The following is a 19,847-nucleotide window of genomic DNA, read 5'->3' as shown; positions in this document are numbered from 1 at the left end:
ACCCCACACCCCAACACACTTCTCCCCATGCCATTGACCATCTATGCATGAGCACAGCATTCTTAAAATACATTGTGCACAGGCCCAGATTGTGTGGTTGATGCCAGCCATTTGCAAATTTGGGTAAGTCTTTATCAAAAAAATAAACCAAATGAAATCCTCACCCATCCATACTGTGAAATCCTCACCCACCCATAATGTAAAATCCTCACCCACCCATAATGTAAAATCCTCACCTACCCATACTGCTATGTATATGTAGTAAAACAAGGTCTACAGAAGTCTTATCCATCTCTCAGAAAGATGAACAGTATGTTGCAAGAGATGTGAAAAATATGATGAGGCCCTTAAATTCCAGGTATATGCATTTTATTGCATCATGTTGTAAGGGGAGTCTAAATGTGTTTGGAGAATGGTGTTTATGTTCAGCAAATATCTTGGGGCTTTTTTCTTATGAATTTCTTTTAGCTGCCCAGTTTCTGGGCAGAGAAAAAGTGACGCTATATACTTTAAGAAACCACATGCTCAAATTGATCTTATAGGGAGAGGGGGAGAGTGTTAGCTGTGGAACCTGGCAAGCTGAAGTGCTATTTGGCTGCTTGCTTTGCAAGCTGTGAATATATGAAGCCAAGATGGACAGACAAATTATCTCTGAAATTTGGAAAGAATTCTGAAAAGGTGGGGGTGGGGGGAGACTCCTAGATCATAGAACTTGGACAGTCTGCATTTCTCAAGCCAGAATCTAAAATGTGGTAAACATTTTTTTTCCCCCTGATGGAGGAGAGCGGTATACTAAATATAGTTTTGCTTCCCATCAAATCAGATCTCTTTCTCTCTACTAATGAAATACCTCCCCCATTGGCATTGTAACATAAAATGTTTCCCCTGTTCTCTAGCTTCCTGAAAAAGAACATTATTCAATTTCTTATGTGCTAATAATGTTGCCAGAACTCTTGATCCTCAGCACCTGAAACTCAGGAAGTGGAGCCTAAGAAGTGAAAAGTGATGCTTTCTGCATTGGAGAGTGGAGTGTGGTGAGAAGGGGTGTGCACCATTCCAGGCTGTAGGCTCTGATGATGCTTTGTTGGGTTGCAGGGTTCTGCTATGTGTCAGATCTGGAGCAGGGGTCAGGTTGGGTCAGGTTCCTCAGGAAGCAAGGCAGAAAGTGATCGGCACCACAGAAAACTCTGAGTGTGGCAGTGGAGCTAGAAGCCAGAGTTGTTGGTATGTTGCTCCAACAAAAGTCAGAGCAAGACTGAGGCTTAAATAGGAAATTTCCCGCCTTTAGGGTAGTTGGCTCCACCTCTACCTTTACTGTGGCTTTGATCATTAAAGAGGCTTGGTTTGTTTTAGGAGCCTCAGGCTGTGGTGATGTGGGAGTGGTTGTAACATGCTAGTGTCTTGATGACCTGTGTCCTCAGAGCCTCAGGATGGTAATGGAGTCTTGTCTGGACACCAGAGAAAAGCCCCCTGGGATTCTTCTGGAGAACTGGATCCCGGAGAGATAGAAGTCGTGTGATTCCTTTCCATGGCTGAGTCTTTTTACTGACTCTGGAGCCTCTTCTGAGAATGAGGGATTCTCCTCTGAGAATGATAATTCAGGCTGCTGGTCTATGTCATGGTGAAGACTACTGTGGCATGGTGAGGATGGAACCAGTGGGTTAGGGAAGTGCTTGCTTGTGCCAGGTACCATGGAGTGAATCCCAATAGAAATGGCAAGGTGGAGTGACTTGAAGAAGCTCTCAAGCCAAGCAAAGAAATAGCCTGCCTGCTGAATATGCCCTCTCATCTCTCCATTTTAGACCCCTCTCCTTTAGACTCTGAGAAGGAGGCAAACAAAACCAGGTGTTTTTTGTAATGGTTAGGGTGTTGGACTAACCCTGGGAAGACCTGAATTCAACAACGACTGCTTTCTTTCAGCGGGCCTTTTCTAATAATTGTTTTAAACCCAAGATCCAACAGCTACTGGTACTGCTGTTGTCGGCTGTTATAGTCCACCTCAAATTTCTACAGCATCCCTAGGCATGGGTTACAAGTTCATGTAACAGCCCTTCTGATATTTGAAGATGGCTTTGATATTGCCTCTTAGCTCTTATCAAGGCTAAACAAAACCAGCTCATTCAGCCTTTCCTTATTAGACTTGGTCTCCAGGTTTTTAGATGGTCTGCTGTTATTTTTATTGTTATTCAATTGTTACGTTATAGCTCATTGGTTGTTAATCCCCTTGAGTATTATTATTTATAGAAGGGTGTGGTAGAAACCCCATAAATCTATACTAATAAAACAGGATGTGTGTCTGTCGGTCTGCCCATCCGCCCATCCATCAGTGCCATAATTCCAAGACATAAACACCTGAAATTTGGCATGCATACTAAGGGGATGCCAAGGGCAATTATTTTAATAATAATTTAAAAAATCATATTCTTAATGCATTAATTAATGCTCATTAAGTTAAATGTGTTGATATGGTTGAAGCCTGCAGTAACATTTTCAGTTCCTAGGGACAACTTCCCTAATGTATGTGTATCTTTGCAGTTGAGACACTTTGCAGCCAGGGGAAATCAGAAGCCTGAGGAACATAGTTATGTGCCTGGCCAGCCCATTTCCTACCTTCTGTGGGGCACATCTCCCCCCTTAGGGAAGTGGATTAGAGAGACTCCTCCTTTGGCGATATAGGGATGCAATATGGCAGGTGTCATGCCTAAGGGTGCCAGCAGACACACCTACACTAAGACAGGGTAGGCACAGTGTGTCCAACTCTGATGGCTGGTATGTTTTCTAGAATGTTTTGCTGTATCAAACTAAAGGCTATTCCAACCAGTACGTAGCTGGGTTTGTTCACTAATAAAACAATAAAGAAATGGATGAAGAGACCTTTTTTTTACCTTATTATACCATGATAAGTCAATCCTAAAGGAAATTAACCCTGAGTGCTCATTGGAAGGACAGATACTGAAGCTGAAGCTCAAATATTTTGGCCACCTAATGCGAAGAGAAAACTCCTTGGAAAAGACCCTGATGCTGGGAAAGACTGAAGGCAAAAGGAGAAGGGGACGGCAGAGGATGAGACGGCTAGATAGCATCACTGATGCAATGAATATGAATTTGAGCACACTCCGGGAGAGAGCGGAGGATAGGAAGGCCTGGTGTTCTATGGTCCATGGGGTCACGAAGAGTCGGACATGACTTAACGACTGAACAACAACAAACCATGATAAGCCCTTTGACTTTCACCCCCATACCTGCAGAAGAGCAGAACAGAACTGCAGTATATGCAGGGAAGAATGACACAGCAACGCAGCAACAGCAGCTGTGCTAAAGAACACAGGCGTTGATATACTGGCTTTATTTATTTGTTGCAGAATTGTAAAGACTGCTTCCCTTGAGAAAGAGTTGATCTTGAAACACTTCAGGAATGAAATATACTCTTTTCTCCTTTTCTTTCTCTGCTGTTGCTGTTGCTTCCTCACCCTCCCTTGCATGTTTGTTGCAGCTGTTTCTTTCAGGAACTTTAAGGGATGGCACCAAAGATGATCCCACTTGTTGCTGGGGGGGGGGAGTGAACAGGGTGTGTGTGGGTGTGGAAGAATGTTCCCTTGTGCAGAGAACATTCTGGAAAAACACCCTGACCTGAATGACCACCGTGAGCAGAAATCTCTGAACAAACCATACAACAATACCTTGGCCTTTTATACTGTGAACCAGGGGTGGGCCACTTACAATCCTCCAGATGTTGTTGGACTTCAGTTCCCATCAACCCCAGCCAGCATAGCCAATGCTGAGGGCTGATGGGAGTTGCAGTCCAACAACATCTGGAGGGACACACATGGCCCACACCTGCTCTGAATGAACACTTTCTAGCTTCTATCCTGACTGACTAGAATGGCTTCTTTCTTAATTAGTTGCCCTTTTGCTCAAGATTTCTCTGCTACTCAAGCTACAAAGAATGCTCAAGAGAATGGCTGAAAAACCAGAGGACTGTTTGGCTTTTTGTGTCTCTGCTTGTGGGCAAAATTAAAGAGCCTTCTTTTGGCAGTGAGGCAATGATTATTCCAGTATGAGGCAACATTGTACTAAGTTTCCATATGTTTTTCTGCAGCTTGTCGATGGTTCAGCTGATAAAATATGCTATTAAAATTTGGAGGCTTCAGGGCCTACAGCTGGATGCAGCTTATATAGCCAGTGAGTGACTCATCTAAGCAGCCCACTTTCTTTTTGCTCTCAAGTGGAGGGTCTTCATGGAGAAAGAATGAAAATGTGGGCCTATATCATTAAATCATCATCATCATCATCTCAGCACCACTTTATTCTAGATGTTTTGATACTGGGTAGATTCAGACAAACCCTTTTAAGTAGTATTTGTGGCACAGTGTACTTTAGTGCAGCATCCTCCAGATTTTTGGGACTACAACTTCCAGTAGCCCCAGTTTGCCTGACAATAGCCAGGGATGATGGGAGTTGCAGGCACCTTGAGTTGCTTTTTCTTGGTAGAAAGGTAGGATACAAATCAATTAAATTAAATTAATAGTCCAAAATATCTGGAGAGCACCAGGCTGGGGAAGGCTGGTATAGTGGTTAGAGTGTTGGATGGAAACCAGAAAGACCTGTGTTCAAACCCCCACTCAGCCGTTAAGCCCATTAGGTGACCTTTGGTCAGTCACTATCCCTCAGATTAACTTACCCCACAGGGTGGTTGTGAGAATAAAAAGCTGGGGAGAAGGCCCATATAAGTTAAGTCCATGTTCTTTACTGCTTTGGGATGAATTTCAGTGTTCATATTTTACACAAAAGACTTTCCATTTGAAAAGCATCTTTTTGTTTGTCTGTAAATCATACATCAGTTTTTTAATGTTCAAATGGAGGAACATATTATTTATTTATTTATTTACTTACTTACTTATTTATTTAAAATATATCTTGGCCATCTTTCAGGGCAGAAGGACTCCCAAGCTGGCATACACCCATAAAACACATCAAATGGGTATGATATTAAGAACAATAGAAGCACAATAAAAACAGTAAGATGTAAGAATACAATAAAAACAGCACTAAAAACAGCAACAAAGCAATCATTTTAGGAGATGGCCAGAGTAATGGTGTGTGTGTGTGTGTGTTCAAAGCCTTCTTAAAAGCCTGCAATGTTGGAGCATGGCAGACCCTAGACGGCAACTTATTTCAGAGGTGTGGGGCCACTGCAGAGAAGGCCCTCTCACCTGTGGTCACCCACCTGACTGCTGTGCTGTAGCAGGTGGGCAAATGAGAAGGGCCTCTCTTACTGATCTTAAAGTGCAGGCAGGTTGATACGGGTGAAGGACTGTTATCTCATCACTAGCGTCTATAGTTACATACAGAGTGGCTCTGACTTGGATTCCTGCACTGAGCAGGGGATTAGACTTGATGGCCTTGTAGGCCCCTTCCAACCCTACTATTCTATGATTCTATGATTCTATGTACACTAGGCTCAGGCACACATGGTATTTCCCCAGTGATGAATTTTTATGCTTCCTTGTCCCATAGCACTTTTCACGATGGGTGGAAATTCTGATGGGCAGCCATGCAAGTTCCCCTTCAAATTTCAAGGGAACACCTATGACAGTTGTACAACAGAAGGAAGACAAGATGGATACAGATGGTGTGGAACCACTGAAGATTATGACAGAGATAAGAAATTTGGATTCTGTCCAGAGACAGGTAGAGTAACTCTGCTATTTTATGTGTAGGTTTATTCAAATGAAAGCAATGTACTCTGCCAATCTTTTATGATCCTCAGGACAATGGTTGCTCTTTGGCGTGAGGGCAATCTCAGGAACAGGAGCTTTGCTAGGCCTGGGCCCATGGGGCACAAGCCCTGGTTCTATTTCTTAGGGCCCTGGGTGTATTTTCGAAATGTGCATACATAGCTAAAATTAGCATATGCATTTGTATGCAGATATGAATCCTATGGGCTTGGGCCACAAATCTTTTAAGTGCCTACAAATGACCCTTCTCAGGAGGCACAACCCTCTACAGACAGAAGTATGGAAGGAAGCAATCATTATTTCTCCATGCTGAGAGACGCTAGATGGCTGCAATTCATTCCAGTCAGAGCCAGATAAATATGCATTTGTGAACTGGACATAGAATGCCAGCTAGCATCTGTGCCCAGAGAAAGAGAGAGATCCCAACCTTCTAGATCCTTTGCATTTGTACATCCTTGGTGGTTCCTTGCTACTTTTACACTTGTTGTTGTGAGGTTTACTGCTTTAGATGCTTTTATGTCTAGGGGAGAGGGAATTCAATGTCAGGCATAAAAACAAGCCTATGCTCTGATACTTAAAGATGCTTCAAAAATCTCTGCATCTCAACTTCTCCCTGGAATTTAAGGTTGAAATCACCTGCTCCTGTTTCTGGTGTAACTGGTCCATTGTTCATTTGTTGTTTATTCTTTCCAAGTTTTATATGGGGGTTTGAGAACCTCCATCCAAGGGGAAAATCCAGTCTGCCTGGGGACCCAATCCAGCCCTCTGAGGTTCCCCAGAGAGTCACACCCAGATCCCTAGCCCCACCTACTTCCCCCCAACCTCTCATCATTTATACCAGGTGTGGGGGAACCTCTTACAGCCCAAGGACCAAATTCAATTTCACAGCAGCTCTCAGGGGCCACATTCCAGTGGTGCATGGAGCAGAAGGCAAGGAGAATGGGGCCAAAGGCAAAAGAGTGGGCTAAAATACAAACCATGCCAACATATTGTAACTTAAAGCTCTTATTGGCACTACCTAAGTCTTAGGAGAGGCATTTCAATTTTTTTTTTTTTTTTAGAGTAGGGAAAACATTGCATGAAAGCTGGGAAAACACCAAATAATTGGGGGAAAGGCAGTTTGGGGCCAGAGGAGGGTGTGTGGCCATTTGGGGAACCCCAGAGGGCTGTACTGGCACCCCATAAGCACTAGATTTGACCCCCAAGCCTGAGGTTCTTCACCTCTAATTTATACCAAGTGTTGGGCAAGTGTCGTTTGCTGCAGCTTTCAGTTTCTGAAACACGCAGACACATACTACTGATGTTCACATGCACATTAACGCATTCGCAGTCTCGATGCAATGTATGTATGGTGTATCAACATTCTTTCTGTATGTATTTAAAAAAACACAAAAATGATGCAAATGAACAGAAGGAACCAGATGCTGTGCCAAACTGTGCATGCTCCAATCCCAGAATTAATCCTTAGAAATTCTTCTGGTTAAACTGGAATTCTGGAAAAGTTAGATCTAGGGCAAAGTGAATCTACAAAACAATAAAAGAAGCGAATATGGAAATGCAGAGAGGGAATCTGCTCATCCAGACTAATTATTACCCTTGCATATATTTCTTCCCTCACAGCCATGTCAACAGTTGGTGGAAATTCAGAAGGTGAACCCTGTGTTTTTCCTTTCACATTCCTTGGAAATAAGTATGACTCCTGCACGAGTTCAGGACGTCAAGACGGGAAGATGTGGTGTTCCACAACTAGCAACTATGACGAAGACCGCAAGTGGGGATTTTGTCCAGACCAAGGTATTCTTTTCCTCAGAAGCATACTTCTCCCAGTACAAGGGAAGGGTATAGGCTGTAGGTTAGCCTCCCCCCAATCTGGTGTCCTCTTGATGTGTTGGAGTACAACCCCCATCACCCCCGGCCACATAGCGAGAGATGATGGAAGCTGTAGTTCAACACATCTTGAGAGAGAGCACCAGGTTGGGAAGGTTGCTGTATCTGGCCACTTGCTATCTTCTGTAGGCATGAGCCACATCTGCAAATAATTCTAGGCAAGGGTTTAGAGCAAGAGTGTTGAACCTCAGGCCCATGGACCAAATCTGGCCCATTTGGAGTACCAATACATTCCTCCAGGTGGTTTCATGTGAGAGGAGGAAAAAGGTTGTGCGCAAGCCCACAGCTCAGGTTCAAACACTTAAGCTACATCTCAATATTTGTGACCAAGCTTGTCCAGTTTTAGAGACCCATTACACTTATTGAGCAAAACATGGGGGGGGAGTATAATTTTCTTTTAAAACAACTCTTATCCATACAGCCATCCCTCGTCTTAATTATTTTCTTGTTTTGGAAAGTTTGCAAAACAGATTGTAATTAAGTTTGTCCTTGGTGAATCAAAACATTTCACTTAGACACTTCCTCCATTCTCAGAAATATTATTTATTATCAAAGTAGATTGCAAAACACTAAGGCACACAACCCAGACAAACCCACCAATGAGTCAAATGTGAAATAGGAAGGAGAACAAACATTTTCATCTCATGAAATTTCCTAAGAGTTGCAAATCCCAGATGGCCTGTGAAGATCTGTGATCTTGAAATGGTTGTATTCTGATCTCATCTCTCCCTCCTTATGAAAGATGTGAACATAAAGAAGAAGCAATGTGCTGTAGTGGTTAGAGCAGGGGTTGTGAACCTCAGGTCCATGAGCTAAATCTGGCCCACCTGGGGTCACATTATGGCCCTCTGGGTTACCCCAGAAGACCACACCGCCTTCCTCTGACCTCACCCCCTAGTGTTCGGTGGCTTCACAGGTTTTACACAGTTTTTTTCCCCATTCTAAAAGGCTGAAATGCCTCTCCTGAGGCTTAGTTACTCTTTGCAAGAGGTTTAAGCTAAAATACACTGGTATTTTGGCCACATCCTTTCTTGCTTTTGGCCCCAACCGTTTTGCCTTCATCTCTGCCCACCACTGGAAGGCAGCCCCTGATAGCTTCTCCAAAACTGAATTAGGCCCTTGGGCTGAAAGAGGTTTGACACCCTTGGGTTAGAGTGTCAGTCTCAGACAATACTGGGGAGCCCCACATTCAAATCCTCACTCAACTGAGAATCTCTCTGGGTAACTTTGGACCATTCTTTCTCAGCCTAACTTACCACAGGGTTAGTTTTTAGCAATTCAGGGTAGTTGAAAACATGGGGAGAGTTAGATCAGAGTGTCAGGTTCCACCTCCTGCCCAATTGCCATTCAAAGGAATGTTGGAACAGATCCTGTACCTGTACAACTGTATACACGAGGGTCTCTTTCCATACTTTTTTCAGGTTTCCTACTCATGTGGATCTGTTCCAGCCTTCAAATTAACATGCACAACTCAGAGGCAGGGGGACATAGGAATGAAAGAAGCTGCCTTATACCGAGTCAGAACCTTGATCCATCTAGCCCAGTATTGTCGACACTGACTGGCAGTGTCTCTCCAGGTTTTCAAGCAGGATTCTTTCCTGGCCCTACTTGGAGATGCTGGGGATTGAAACTGGGACCTTCTGCATGCAAAGCAGGTGCTCCTACCACTCAGCTATGGACAGTGCATATGATCCTCCCATGCCTTCCACACCCATTCAAAGATTCCTGAAAAGGGCTAGAATAGTATTTTAACATTTGGTTGACATTATGAGAGTGGTACCTACTGCTTGCAGTGCTGAACAACTCCTTTACACCATCAGCACATCATGCCATCTGCCCCTGCCCCTTCTTTACTGAATAGTTGGAATGTTTATACACACTCTGCAGCACCTCAGATCTTAAGTCAATAGCTAGGAAGGCCTGATTTCAATAGACTAAAGCTAAATCTCTTCCAACCTCTAATGATGGTACTTGAAGAAACAAACAGATTGGCTTCACAAATAGATCTATGGATCATGTTATGTAGAGGCATCCCTTAAAAATGTATTTGTTTTCTTCCAGGTTACAGCCTTTTCTTGGTTGCTGCTCATGAATTTGGCCATGCCATGGGACTAGAACATTCCGAAGACCCTGGAGCACTCATGGCTCCCATCTATACCTACACCAAGCACTTTCGGCTTTCCCAGGATGACATTCAAGGAATCCAGGAACTTTATGGTAATATTTTCCATTTGTCCAAAGTATTTGGGCCTATACCACAGCTAATATTGGAGTGGGGGCTTTCCCAAAACAGCATAACTGGTAGAATGATTGAGGTGGAAGTTGAACAAGCCCCCCAATTATGGAATGCTCTCTTCAGCGAGGCCTGTCTGGTGCCAACATTGTCATATTTTTGGTGCCAGGTTAAGACTTCTCTTCATTAATTCCCAGGCATTTGATGGCATATGATTTTCAATTTAGTTATTACTACATTTATATCCCACCTTTTTCCCCCTTGCAAGAAACCGATGGTGGCTACGTGATCCTTCTCCTCCATTTTATATTCTCAACAACAATGTGAGATAAGTTAGGCTGAGAGGCACTGACTGGCCCCAAGTCACCCAGTGAGATTCATGGCTGAATGGGGAGGAGAACCTAGATCTCCCAAGTCCCACTGTAACCACTATACTATACTGGCTCTTAGTTATGGTTATGATATGGAACCCCTATGTCTTACATGCTTTGGCTAATGCCACACTTTTATTTTACTCTATTTATTATTACATTTATATCCCACTTTTTTCCTCCAGGAAATCCAAGGCAGTATCCATTATCCGCTTCCTCTCCATTTTATCCTCACAACAACCCTGTGAGGTAGTTTGGTTGAGAGTTAGTGATTGGCCCAAAGTCACCCAGTGAGTTTTATCACTGAGTGGGGACTAGAACCCAGATCTCCCGAGTTCCAGTCCAACATCCTAACCACTACACCACACTGGCTGTCAGGGTTGATAGCCTGTTTAGTTGAAATGTTCATGGTTGTCACCAATATTGTAGTTGTTTTATAACAGAGGTGCAGAATCCCCAACCCACAGGCCTAATCTGACCCACTGAACTCTCCAATCTGGCCCATGGAGTCTCTAGGGTACCTCCAGAGGGTGAAGCTTGGGGGTGAGGTCAGATGAAATCAGTGAGTGGGGTCACATCCATTGGCCATTCAGCCTGTGGAGGGTTTAGTGAGGGACAACTATTATCAAGCTTTCCTTTGTTTACAGGGGGGTCCACTGATGTTGGAACAGGCCCAACTCCTACACTTGGGCCAGTCACCCCTGAGCTCTGCGGCCAAGACATTGTCTTTGATGCTGTCGCTCAACTCCGAGGGGAAATCTTCTTCTTCAAAGACCGGTAAGTGAGATCAGTGGGTTTGTTTAGTACAATTCTTTGGCACTGAAACAAAAGCAGAATCTGCGGGATTGTGATCAGGTGAAGTTCATATGTTTAAATATTCTATCTATCTATCTATCTATCTATCTATCTATCTATCTATCTGGTCTAATGATGGTTTTAGGCTCTGTTCTGGGGAACCCCAGGGGTTCCTTTGAAGATTCTCAATTGTTCCTCACTGAGAAGATCAGAAATGGTACACAAGATTCCTTGGAAGGCAGCTTCCTCTCCTCTATAAATAATGGGCAACTTTCAGGTGAACATCCAGTGTGTGCGAGGGTAGGGATGTCACAGCATAGCAGGCTTGGAGCTGAGTGGTATGGTCCAGGGCAGGCACATGCCTAGGGCTGGCATCAAAAGTCAGCATGGCCAGGCACTTGCTGAGGGCCCACACCCCCTGCAGATTCCCACTGACAAGAACCTCTTGGACTTGCTCCTCTTCTTCAGTATTGCAACCTACTTGTTTACCTTTCTGTCACTCTGGGCCAGACAATGATGGTGGTGTGAAGGAGAAGCAGTAGAAGCAACTGCCTATTTGGTCATTAGCTCTCTGCCTGGCAAGCAAACAAGGATGAGGAAAATGAGGCAGAGGAGGAAGAGCAGCAGCAGCCAGCAACAATTCTGGCAAGAAGGTAAACTCAACTGAGAGAGGAAGGCCCACTGAGGGTGTCTTGCCCAAGGGCCTTCTGAAAACTGGCACTGACACTGCATGTGCCAACTTTGAAGGCAGAAACTAAGATTCCAAAGGGCCAGAGACAGGCAGAATGGTCAAAGATGGCTGCTGGTGGTGGTCAAGTTCCGGGACAGGAAGACCAAGACCAGAGAGATCAGAGGCAAGTAACGTGGTCCAAGACTGGCAGAGGAGTGAATTCAGGAAGGCCATGTATGTAAATGAGGAGAGGCAGTTGTAGTTCTGTTCTGATGAGCAGCTCAGAATGAAGAACCAAGCCAGGAGCCACAGGGTACATATAAAGCTAGCTATTGGTTCCTCAAGTCACCTGGCCTGGCTGCAGTGATGAGCTGCAATATCCCTTTCCAACCATTGTCCAGGTGGCAGAACAGTGCAGCAAAGATTAGACCAAAAGCTCACTGTGCTGGGCTGGAGAGCTGCCTCAGTGCTGTAAACTTCCTGGACACTACCACCAGGGTCTCTGATTCAAGTAACCTATTTATTTATTATTTCTTTGTTAACTATACTTCTAAACTGCCCAGTAACCAAAGTTCTCTGGACAGTGCACAGTACATTAAAAAGATTTTTTTAAAAAACAGTTCAGAATAAAACCAAGATATATCTAGCGGCAAAGAATAAAAATATTACAACATCATGAAACCAAATTAAAACCAACAGCGGAATAGAGTACTAAAAGCAGTCAAAACAGTTCTTTAAACAAACCTGCCTTGCCAGAGTCCCCGGTGACAACACATAATAGGCCCTTCCAGAACACCCCATGAGCTGAGTGTGTCACCTGTATTATCCCTCCATGTCCTCTACACCACACAGTAGTTCAGTGGCAAATGAGTCAATAAGGAAAAGGTTCCCTGAAGAAAGAAAGTTTGAAAATTGCTGCTCTAATAGAGGTGAGAGCACAACTCCCCTGCCCCAAATATCAGAGGTGCAGGACCTCAAATATCTATACCAAATTCAGCCCTCTGTGATTCCCCAGATGACCACACACCCTTCCTTCGGTCCCACCTCCTTCCCCTTTTCCCCAACCACTGATTGTTTAGTGATTTCTCAGCTTTTCTGCAGTTTTTCCCCATTCTAAAAGGTTGAAATATCTCTCCCAAGACTTATTTACTAGCTCTGAATGAAAATATGCTGGCATTTGGGGCATTTATGTCCCCACCGCTTTTGCCTTTGGGCCCAGCCACCACTGGACTGCAGCCCTGAGAGCTTCTCCAACATGGAATTTGACCTTCAGGCTGAAAGAGGTTCAACACCCAAATAAACCCCCAAGTTATAGACGCAATCTTCTCTGGTGGCCCTGGATGGGTGCCAGGAGCTATTGATCTGTGTATTGCCCCCCCCCCCTTTTGTGAACTACCAGAAACTACCTTACTTCAGGGCAGCATATTGGTCCATCTGCCCCAGTATTGTCTGCTCCAAGTGGCAATGGATTTCAGGCAGAAAGGCCTTTCCTGCCAACAGCTTCCTGATCCTTTCAAAAAACAAAAACTGGAGATAAGAGGGATCTTCTGTTTGCAAAACATCTGCTCTGTCACTGAGCTATGGTTCCTTCCTTGTGGGTCAGAGTATTTTCTCAATAGTAAATTGTTCCTGGCTCCAGAGTGACTCCACCTCCCCAGGCTGGCTGCTGGCTCCTCCTGACTAGGAAAGATTATAAGCTCTTCATGTTCAGGCAAGGTCCTTGCCCGGGCAACAGCAGAATTCACTGATTCCTGGTTCATACTTGCTATTCTTGTGATCCCTGTCTCCTAATTTTGTCTCCTGGCTCCCATCATTGGCTGCCTATAGCCAAGCTCTGACACTGGGAATCAAAGTAAATTGTCCTGAGGTTTCCCCTCCCACCCTTGATTTCTCTGCTTAAAAGACATTTCTGTGCTGGGTTCGTAACAGCAGCAAACACATTAAAAGTATCATCTGTAATATCATTGCTGAAAAAAGGAAAAACCCCGTTCCAATGATATGAAACTGGCAATGACAGAAAGGTCAGTGGTTATTGTATTGTTCCAGACATATAAGAACTGTGTACATTTTTTTTTTTTTAATCGTCAGATTTGTTCCAACAGTTTTGGAAACTGCCCTGGTTGTGTGCCATGCAGAAATAGGAGATGTTTTGACTAAAACCAAACAACTCATCCAAGCATGCTCAGGAAAAGAAACTCCCAAGTTTCAAGCCACTGAATAGTCATTGGTGATGGCTGCATGCCCAGCAATTTCTCCCATCCTGTGTTGACTTTTCAGATGCAGTTTTCATGAATTTCCCTACAGTACTAAAATGGTCTTTTCTAACTGACTAATTCTAGCTCAGAAAAGAAATGGATGGGTAGGATGAACCTGATCGACTCCTGTTTCAATGCAGTTTCATTTGAAGTTGCTATCAGATCACCACAGTTCCATCTCATCATATCCAAAATGCCAAGTGGCAGAGGAGTGATATATAACTAAAATTATATTAGTGGATACAAACACTTTATATGTATTATCAAGAAAAAAGTCTAGCAATTCTGTGCCTCAAAGTATGATAACATCTCTTTCATGAGCCTGATTTCCATTCCAGTAATCACTCCAGTAATATATTTGAACACCAGCTAAAACAGGGGTGCTGAACCTCTTTGAGCCCAAGGCCAAATTCTATTTTGGACGTGCTCTTGGGGCCACATTCCAGTGGTGGTATGAAGGTTTGAGGCCTACAGAAGCAAAAGGAAGGGGGGGAAAAAAAGCTCAGGCTTAGAGACCTGGAGCTTTTGTTGGGAGGGGGTATCCCTGAGAGGAGTAGTTTCATTTCCCTGGTTACGTTTCAGTTTCATTTCCCCAGTTAAGTTTCATTTCTTCAGAGTTGAAGCAGTATTTTTCATTTTTCATTTTCATTTTTGAGGGAGGAGGGTATATAAAGAGGGTGAGAGAGCCAGCACGAGCAGAGTCAAGAAGACCAGAGGCTGAAGAGTTAGTAGGAAGAAGCAGCCTGGAAAATTCTAGGTGCAGCTAGGGTAAAGGAATTTTCATTTTGCAACCTTTATTTTCTTTGAATGCCTTTTGTATCACTCACCTCTATTGTGTAAATACCTTTAGTTGTGATTTGCTTCCTTTAATTTACCAGTAAACTGTTTGTCAGGGTGGACACTGAGCCCATAGAATCTCAGAGTAGTTCTGATTCTGAGGTGGAGCAGCCGCTCCTGGGAGAGGAGTGCTCTCATCCTTCCCAGGGCCAACAGCTGGCAGGGATTCCTCCCACCAGCATTCCTGACATAGATAGCAGTCCCGGGAGTGAGAGAGTGCGGGAAGAGGGCTTGCTGGACGCACAACGCTGATGCAGGGAGCGGCGCCAAATGGAGGGTGCAGAAAGGAGGCGTAGAGCCCAGTTGGCGCGCAAGCAACGGTTGCGCCCAGAGGATCCAAGGGAAAAGGGGAGGGACTCTCCCTAGCCCATAAGTTCAGGGTCTGCCAGTGATTCTCCTTCAAACGGGGACCAACTGTTCCAACTGAGGGCATAGGCATTCTGCTGCTCATAGTCGCTAATAGTAGAGTTGTTAAGTTGTAAAAAAGGAATAAAGCTTTGAAAATAATCCCTTTGTCTGCGTCTGGACTTGGCTACTGGATTAGAATGAAAGAGGCTACCAAGGAGCCTTGACACTGTTGTGGTTAAACTCTGCGTCTAAAGTGTCAGTCATCCCACATCTACAGCCTAACCCCACGTTACTGGGAAGGGAAAGGTAAAAGAAGGAAGCTGGGACTCTTCAGGAGGCAAGAGATCCTTAAGGAGTTGCTCAGGGGGTCCACATAAGGGGAACCCTGATAGGTGGGCAGGGGTAATGGCAAAAGGATTGCGACCAATATACAAAAACTATGAGCATCTTGTAGCTTAAGGCTATTACTACCAGTAGTAAAACCTAGGAGAAGCATTTCAGCCTTTTAGAATGGGTGGACTGCACAAAAGCTGGGAAGCCATCAAATGATTGGTGGTTGGGGAATAGGGGTGGGGCCAGGAAAATAGGGGTGTGGTCATCTGGCAAGTCTAGAAGGTCAGATAGGGTATAATGGGTCTGAAATCCTACACCCCTGCCCCCAAACTAGATGAGATTATTTCAGATGGCTGGTTCCAGTCCAGGAGTCACTCCATGAGTAATATGTCTGGGCATCAGCTACAACCATAGCGGCTACACAAATGAGCCATATGCTGGGAATGTTGCATAATAGCTTTTTTTTCTCCCTACCAAAAATGGTATGAGATATTCCTTCCCCACCCCCATCTGAAAAAGGGCCATTTTGCTAAATATACACCACTATTTTTTAATTTTATTTTGTAATGTGGTAGCTGCCATTTCCCCCAACATAATGTGAGGACAGGGTTACAGTGGCAGTTGAAAAATGGCAGCCTGGCTACCAACACAGTTGGTGCTGCGGCAGCAAGAAGAACATTAGAGGACAATCGAAAGAGACCATGTTGCTTCCTCTGGTGACCCCCCCCCCCTTTCCTGCTTCCATTTGCCTAAAACAGGCACGAGGAACCTCCGCCCCACAGGCTAGCTACGGCCGGCAAGGATTCCCCAACGGGGCCACCAGCTTCCTTCCCAGGCTCCAACCCCTGCCACAATCCCCATCACCTCTCCCCAGGCAAAAGTCTTATCTCTGAGCAGCAGTAGGCTGGGGATAAATCCTTTCTCCTGCCCCAGCACTGGGAGGGGGGGAGTTTGATCTGCTGCAGAATGGAAATAAGGGAGCCTCTCTTGGCACTGGGTAGGGTCGGACTGGAAGGCTATGTGTGTATGTGTATGAAGGAGGTGTATGAAGGAGGTGTGTGGATGTGTCTCTGTGTGAAAACATGGGGCCATGCCAGACATGGATCCACCTACTTTGGATAGTGGGCCTACATTCTGGGCTGTTGTTAATTTGGCCCTCAGCCTGAGTGAAAATGGTCTGAACCCCTGTCCTAAAATGTACTAATTGCTGTACACAGATTAAAAGTAAGAGAATCCCTGCCCTTCTACCTTACAATCTAAAAGACATGACAGAGAAAAGGGGAAAAAATGGATGAGGAGGGAAGAGGAAAACAAACCAACTCCAGGCGCCAGTTCTTAAAGTCTCCATGTTCTTATGACAATCAACATGAATTAACACAGTTCAGGGAGAAGAGAAGCCAAGTGAAGCTGGTCTTCCAGCAGAGCTCATAGAATAGGCCCTGCTTCCCCATCTCTCACTCTGTACTGCAGCTAAGTAGAATGATGGTTGATAGGTGATAGCTGAGAGACAAATGGAGCTGGTGTCTCAGCAGGCCAATGTAGTAGTCCCTGCTGTCTCATCTAATTTCTTCTCATCCTCTACTGCAGTAACTTTTAAGATGGAGTAACATGTAATAAGTGTTTTCTTGCACCCCATTAAGTCAGTTGGAAAACTCATAGGCTACCTCCCCATACATGGAAAAGTGTGTGAACTATGACTCCCCTATGATGGGAACCCACATATCTTGTTATGCATATGAATACCAGAACCTTACAGGTGGGTCCAATGACATGGGTTAGCCTCCCTCCTCACCAAGTGATGATCCATAGGAACGGCCCATGTGATCACCTCTGCCCCTGTGGTTGTGTGATTAATGTGCACACTGCAGCTGCTGGGATGATGCCTTACTCTGTACAGCCTTCTCTGTAGCAGCTCCCACTTTGTGGAATGCCCTTTCCAGGATGACGTGCCTGGCAACTTCACTGTATACATTTAGATGCCAGGCTAAGACCTTGACCTTCCTTTTCCAGCAGGCATTTAATGTCTAATCTGGTGCTCTGATTGTTAAACTGGCAATTTAATATTTTTAAACATTTGTTATGTTTTAGTATTTCAGTCTCTTGATATTTTCACTGTTGTATTTATTGCTATGATTGTTACTTTTTTGCTGTTTGGCTTTAAAAAAAAATTATTGTAAACTGTCCCAAGGTCACCTGCCAGTGGGGCAGTATATAATTTAATTTATAAACATATAAATGGCAGCAGCACATGCGTACCAAGGAGTCCATGCTCTCCGTGTAATGCTCTGAGGATGCTAACAGAACTCATGCACCAGTTACAGGCTATAACAGTGTTCTTTTTCCATTTTCTTGAGATCCAGCTCCCATTTCGTAAACTACCAACGTGGACAATACTAGTAAAAGGCCCTAATGCAGGCAAGCAATTTGCCTGACATTAACCAAACTGCAGTTTTATCTTATTACAAGGGCTACAGCAAACTTGTTGTCTGCAAAATTAGCCAGCTGGTGTAAGCTGGGGTGTATGTTTTTTGGGTCCTTTGAACAAAATGGCCTCTTCGTCCAACAGAGGTTGGCAGGAGTGGTGGGAGGAAGAGAAATAAACCCACAAACACTATTGTTAGTACCCTGTCCCTTTTTCCCCTAAGCACCACCACTGAAATCAAACTGCAGTTTTTCAGTGCTCATAAAGCAGGAAGGGATACTGCCTCTACATAAAAAGCAGCCACTAAATTGCCCCTTTTATGCCTCTGATGAATGATTTTAATGCTCCAGGTTTCATTTACAGCTGAGCTGTTTGATAGATGATTATTAGATTTGATCTTTTTAGTTGCTACAATCATAATCATCCAGAATAATGTGGCCAGTACAAATGCTGGCATTTGCCAAATGCATATCCATCTGTTCAACGCACAGCAATGGAGATGGCTGAAAGGGTTTAAGTGCCTTGTAAATGGCTTTATTTGTGGGGATAATTGGAGAACCAAATACATTTTTTGTTCTGTGGTAAGGATTAATGTGAGCGCTGGAGAAGTTGTTATACACTGTTAACGGCTACACATAGCACATGAAGATGTCCGTCGGCTAGAAATATTGCCCAAAGAAAAGAATGATGGCCAACCTTTCATGCATATACCCTAGCAAATTATACGTTTATGTTGCTGGTGGATTGTGTGAGTGCACGCAAGTGTGCGTGCCTGCATCTGCATATGTGTGCCTGCACTTTTGCCAGGGCCGATGAGAAACAGATGTGCCCATGAATCAGCTCTTTGTATACTCTCTGTGATTTTTCTGCCTAGATTCATCTGGAGGACTGCAAACCAACGTAACAGACCCACTGGCCCTTTGCTTGTTGCTACATTCTGGTCTGAGGTGCCGGAAAAAATCGATGCTGTCTATGAGGCTCCACAGGAAGAGAAGACCATCTTTTTTTCAGGTAGCATTGGCCTGAAGACCTAAGTGCACATTGCATAAGTATTCAAGTGTGTCCTTTTTTATTTCCTCTCTCTAAATGGTGAACATAGGGACAAACAAGAATGGGCATTTTAAAGCTGCGTTGCAAGCAAGATCTGACCCATCAGAGGTCCAAATCTGCCCCTCCATGGTTCCTCAGATGGCCACACCCCTTTTCTTCCTACCACTAACCCTTTTATGGTTTCCTGGCTTTGCATTGCTTTCGTCCCTTTATAAAAGGTTGAAATGCCTCTCCTAAGGTTTAGTTACTGACAGCAAGAGCTGTGAGCTAAAATATGCTGGCATTTTTGGTTTTTTCTTCCCGCCCCCTTTTGTTTTCAGCCCCATCCACCACTGGAACACAGCCCCCAAGAACCATTCCCACATCAAGAGATTTGACACCTTTGCTTTTAAAGCATTCTAGTGGTGGGCTTTGTGCACATGTTTCAAACTAATTCATCTTTTCCATGTGTATTTTTTCAAATGTACATGTTTTCGAAAGTATTTTTCTTTGGTCCGGGAATCGCATCACAAGTTTGGATTTGCATGGACTTGGACGGCAGATTGTGTTCAAGTCTACATTTGAATTTGGGAGGTACAAACTGAGTAAACCTTTCTCTAAAATGTTCTGAATTTCTCATACATCCCTCTTTGTTACTTGCCAAAACCAAAAACCATGTCCTCTCTTCCAAATATCTGATGTAACAGCTATGCCCACTGGGATGGCAGTGAAAGCAAAGAGACAAAAATGTCCACTGCCTACTGACAGTTTATGTGTGAGTCTGTGTTTGTGGGTCTCTATGCATTTTGTGCAGCTGCCTTTCCTAATCTTGCAATGCTAGGAAGTTGTTTTCAATGGCATAAATAGTTGATCCAGCAAAAAACAAACAAAAACTGTTTGTTGTTATCCACTGCAACATGACTAAACAT

The 19,847-nt window shown here is 44.2% G+C and overlaps 1 protein-coding gene across 1 annotated transcript in view; it reads left to right on the top strand.

Annotated features, from left to right (window-relative positions):
- Positions 1–19,847, top strand: part of MMP2 (matrix metallopeptidase 2) — a 57,561-nt gene that overhangs the window by 23,528 nt on the left and 14,186 nt on the right. Inside the window, exons 6-10 of the mRNA XM_084812869.1 lie at positions 5,518–5,691; positions 7,359–7,532; positions 9,687–9,842; positions 10,877–11,006; positions 18,764–18,900. Coding sequence (XP_084668995.1) covers positions 5,518–5,691; positions 7,359–7,532; positions 9,687–9,842; positions 10,877–11,006; positions 18,764–18,900 — 771 coding nt within the window. The remainder of the gene's footprint in view (positions 1–5,517; positions 5,692–7,358; positions 7,533–9,686; positions 9,843–10,876; positions 11,007–18,763; positions 18,901–19,847) is intronic.

This window comes from Heloderma suspectum, chromosome 8, assembly GCF_057233095.1.
Source record: "Heloderma suspectum isolate Gila_16-S chromosome 8, 16-S_ref, whole genome shotgun sequence".
Classification (NCBI taxonomy): Eukaryota; Metazoa; Chordata; class Lepidosauria; order Squamata; family Helodermatidae; genus Heloderma; species Heloderma suspectum.
The sequence above is the reverse complement of the archived record's forward strand: the minus strand, read 5'-3'. Positions and strand labels throughout refer to the sequence as shown.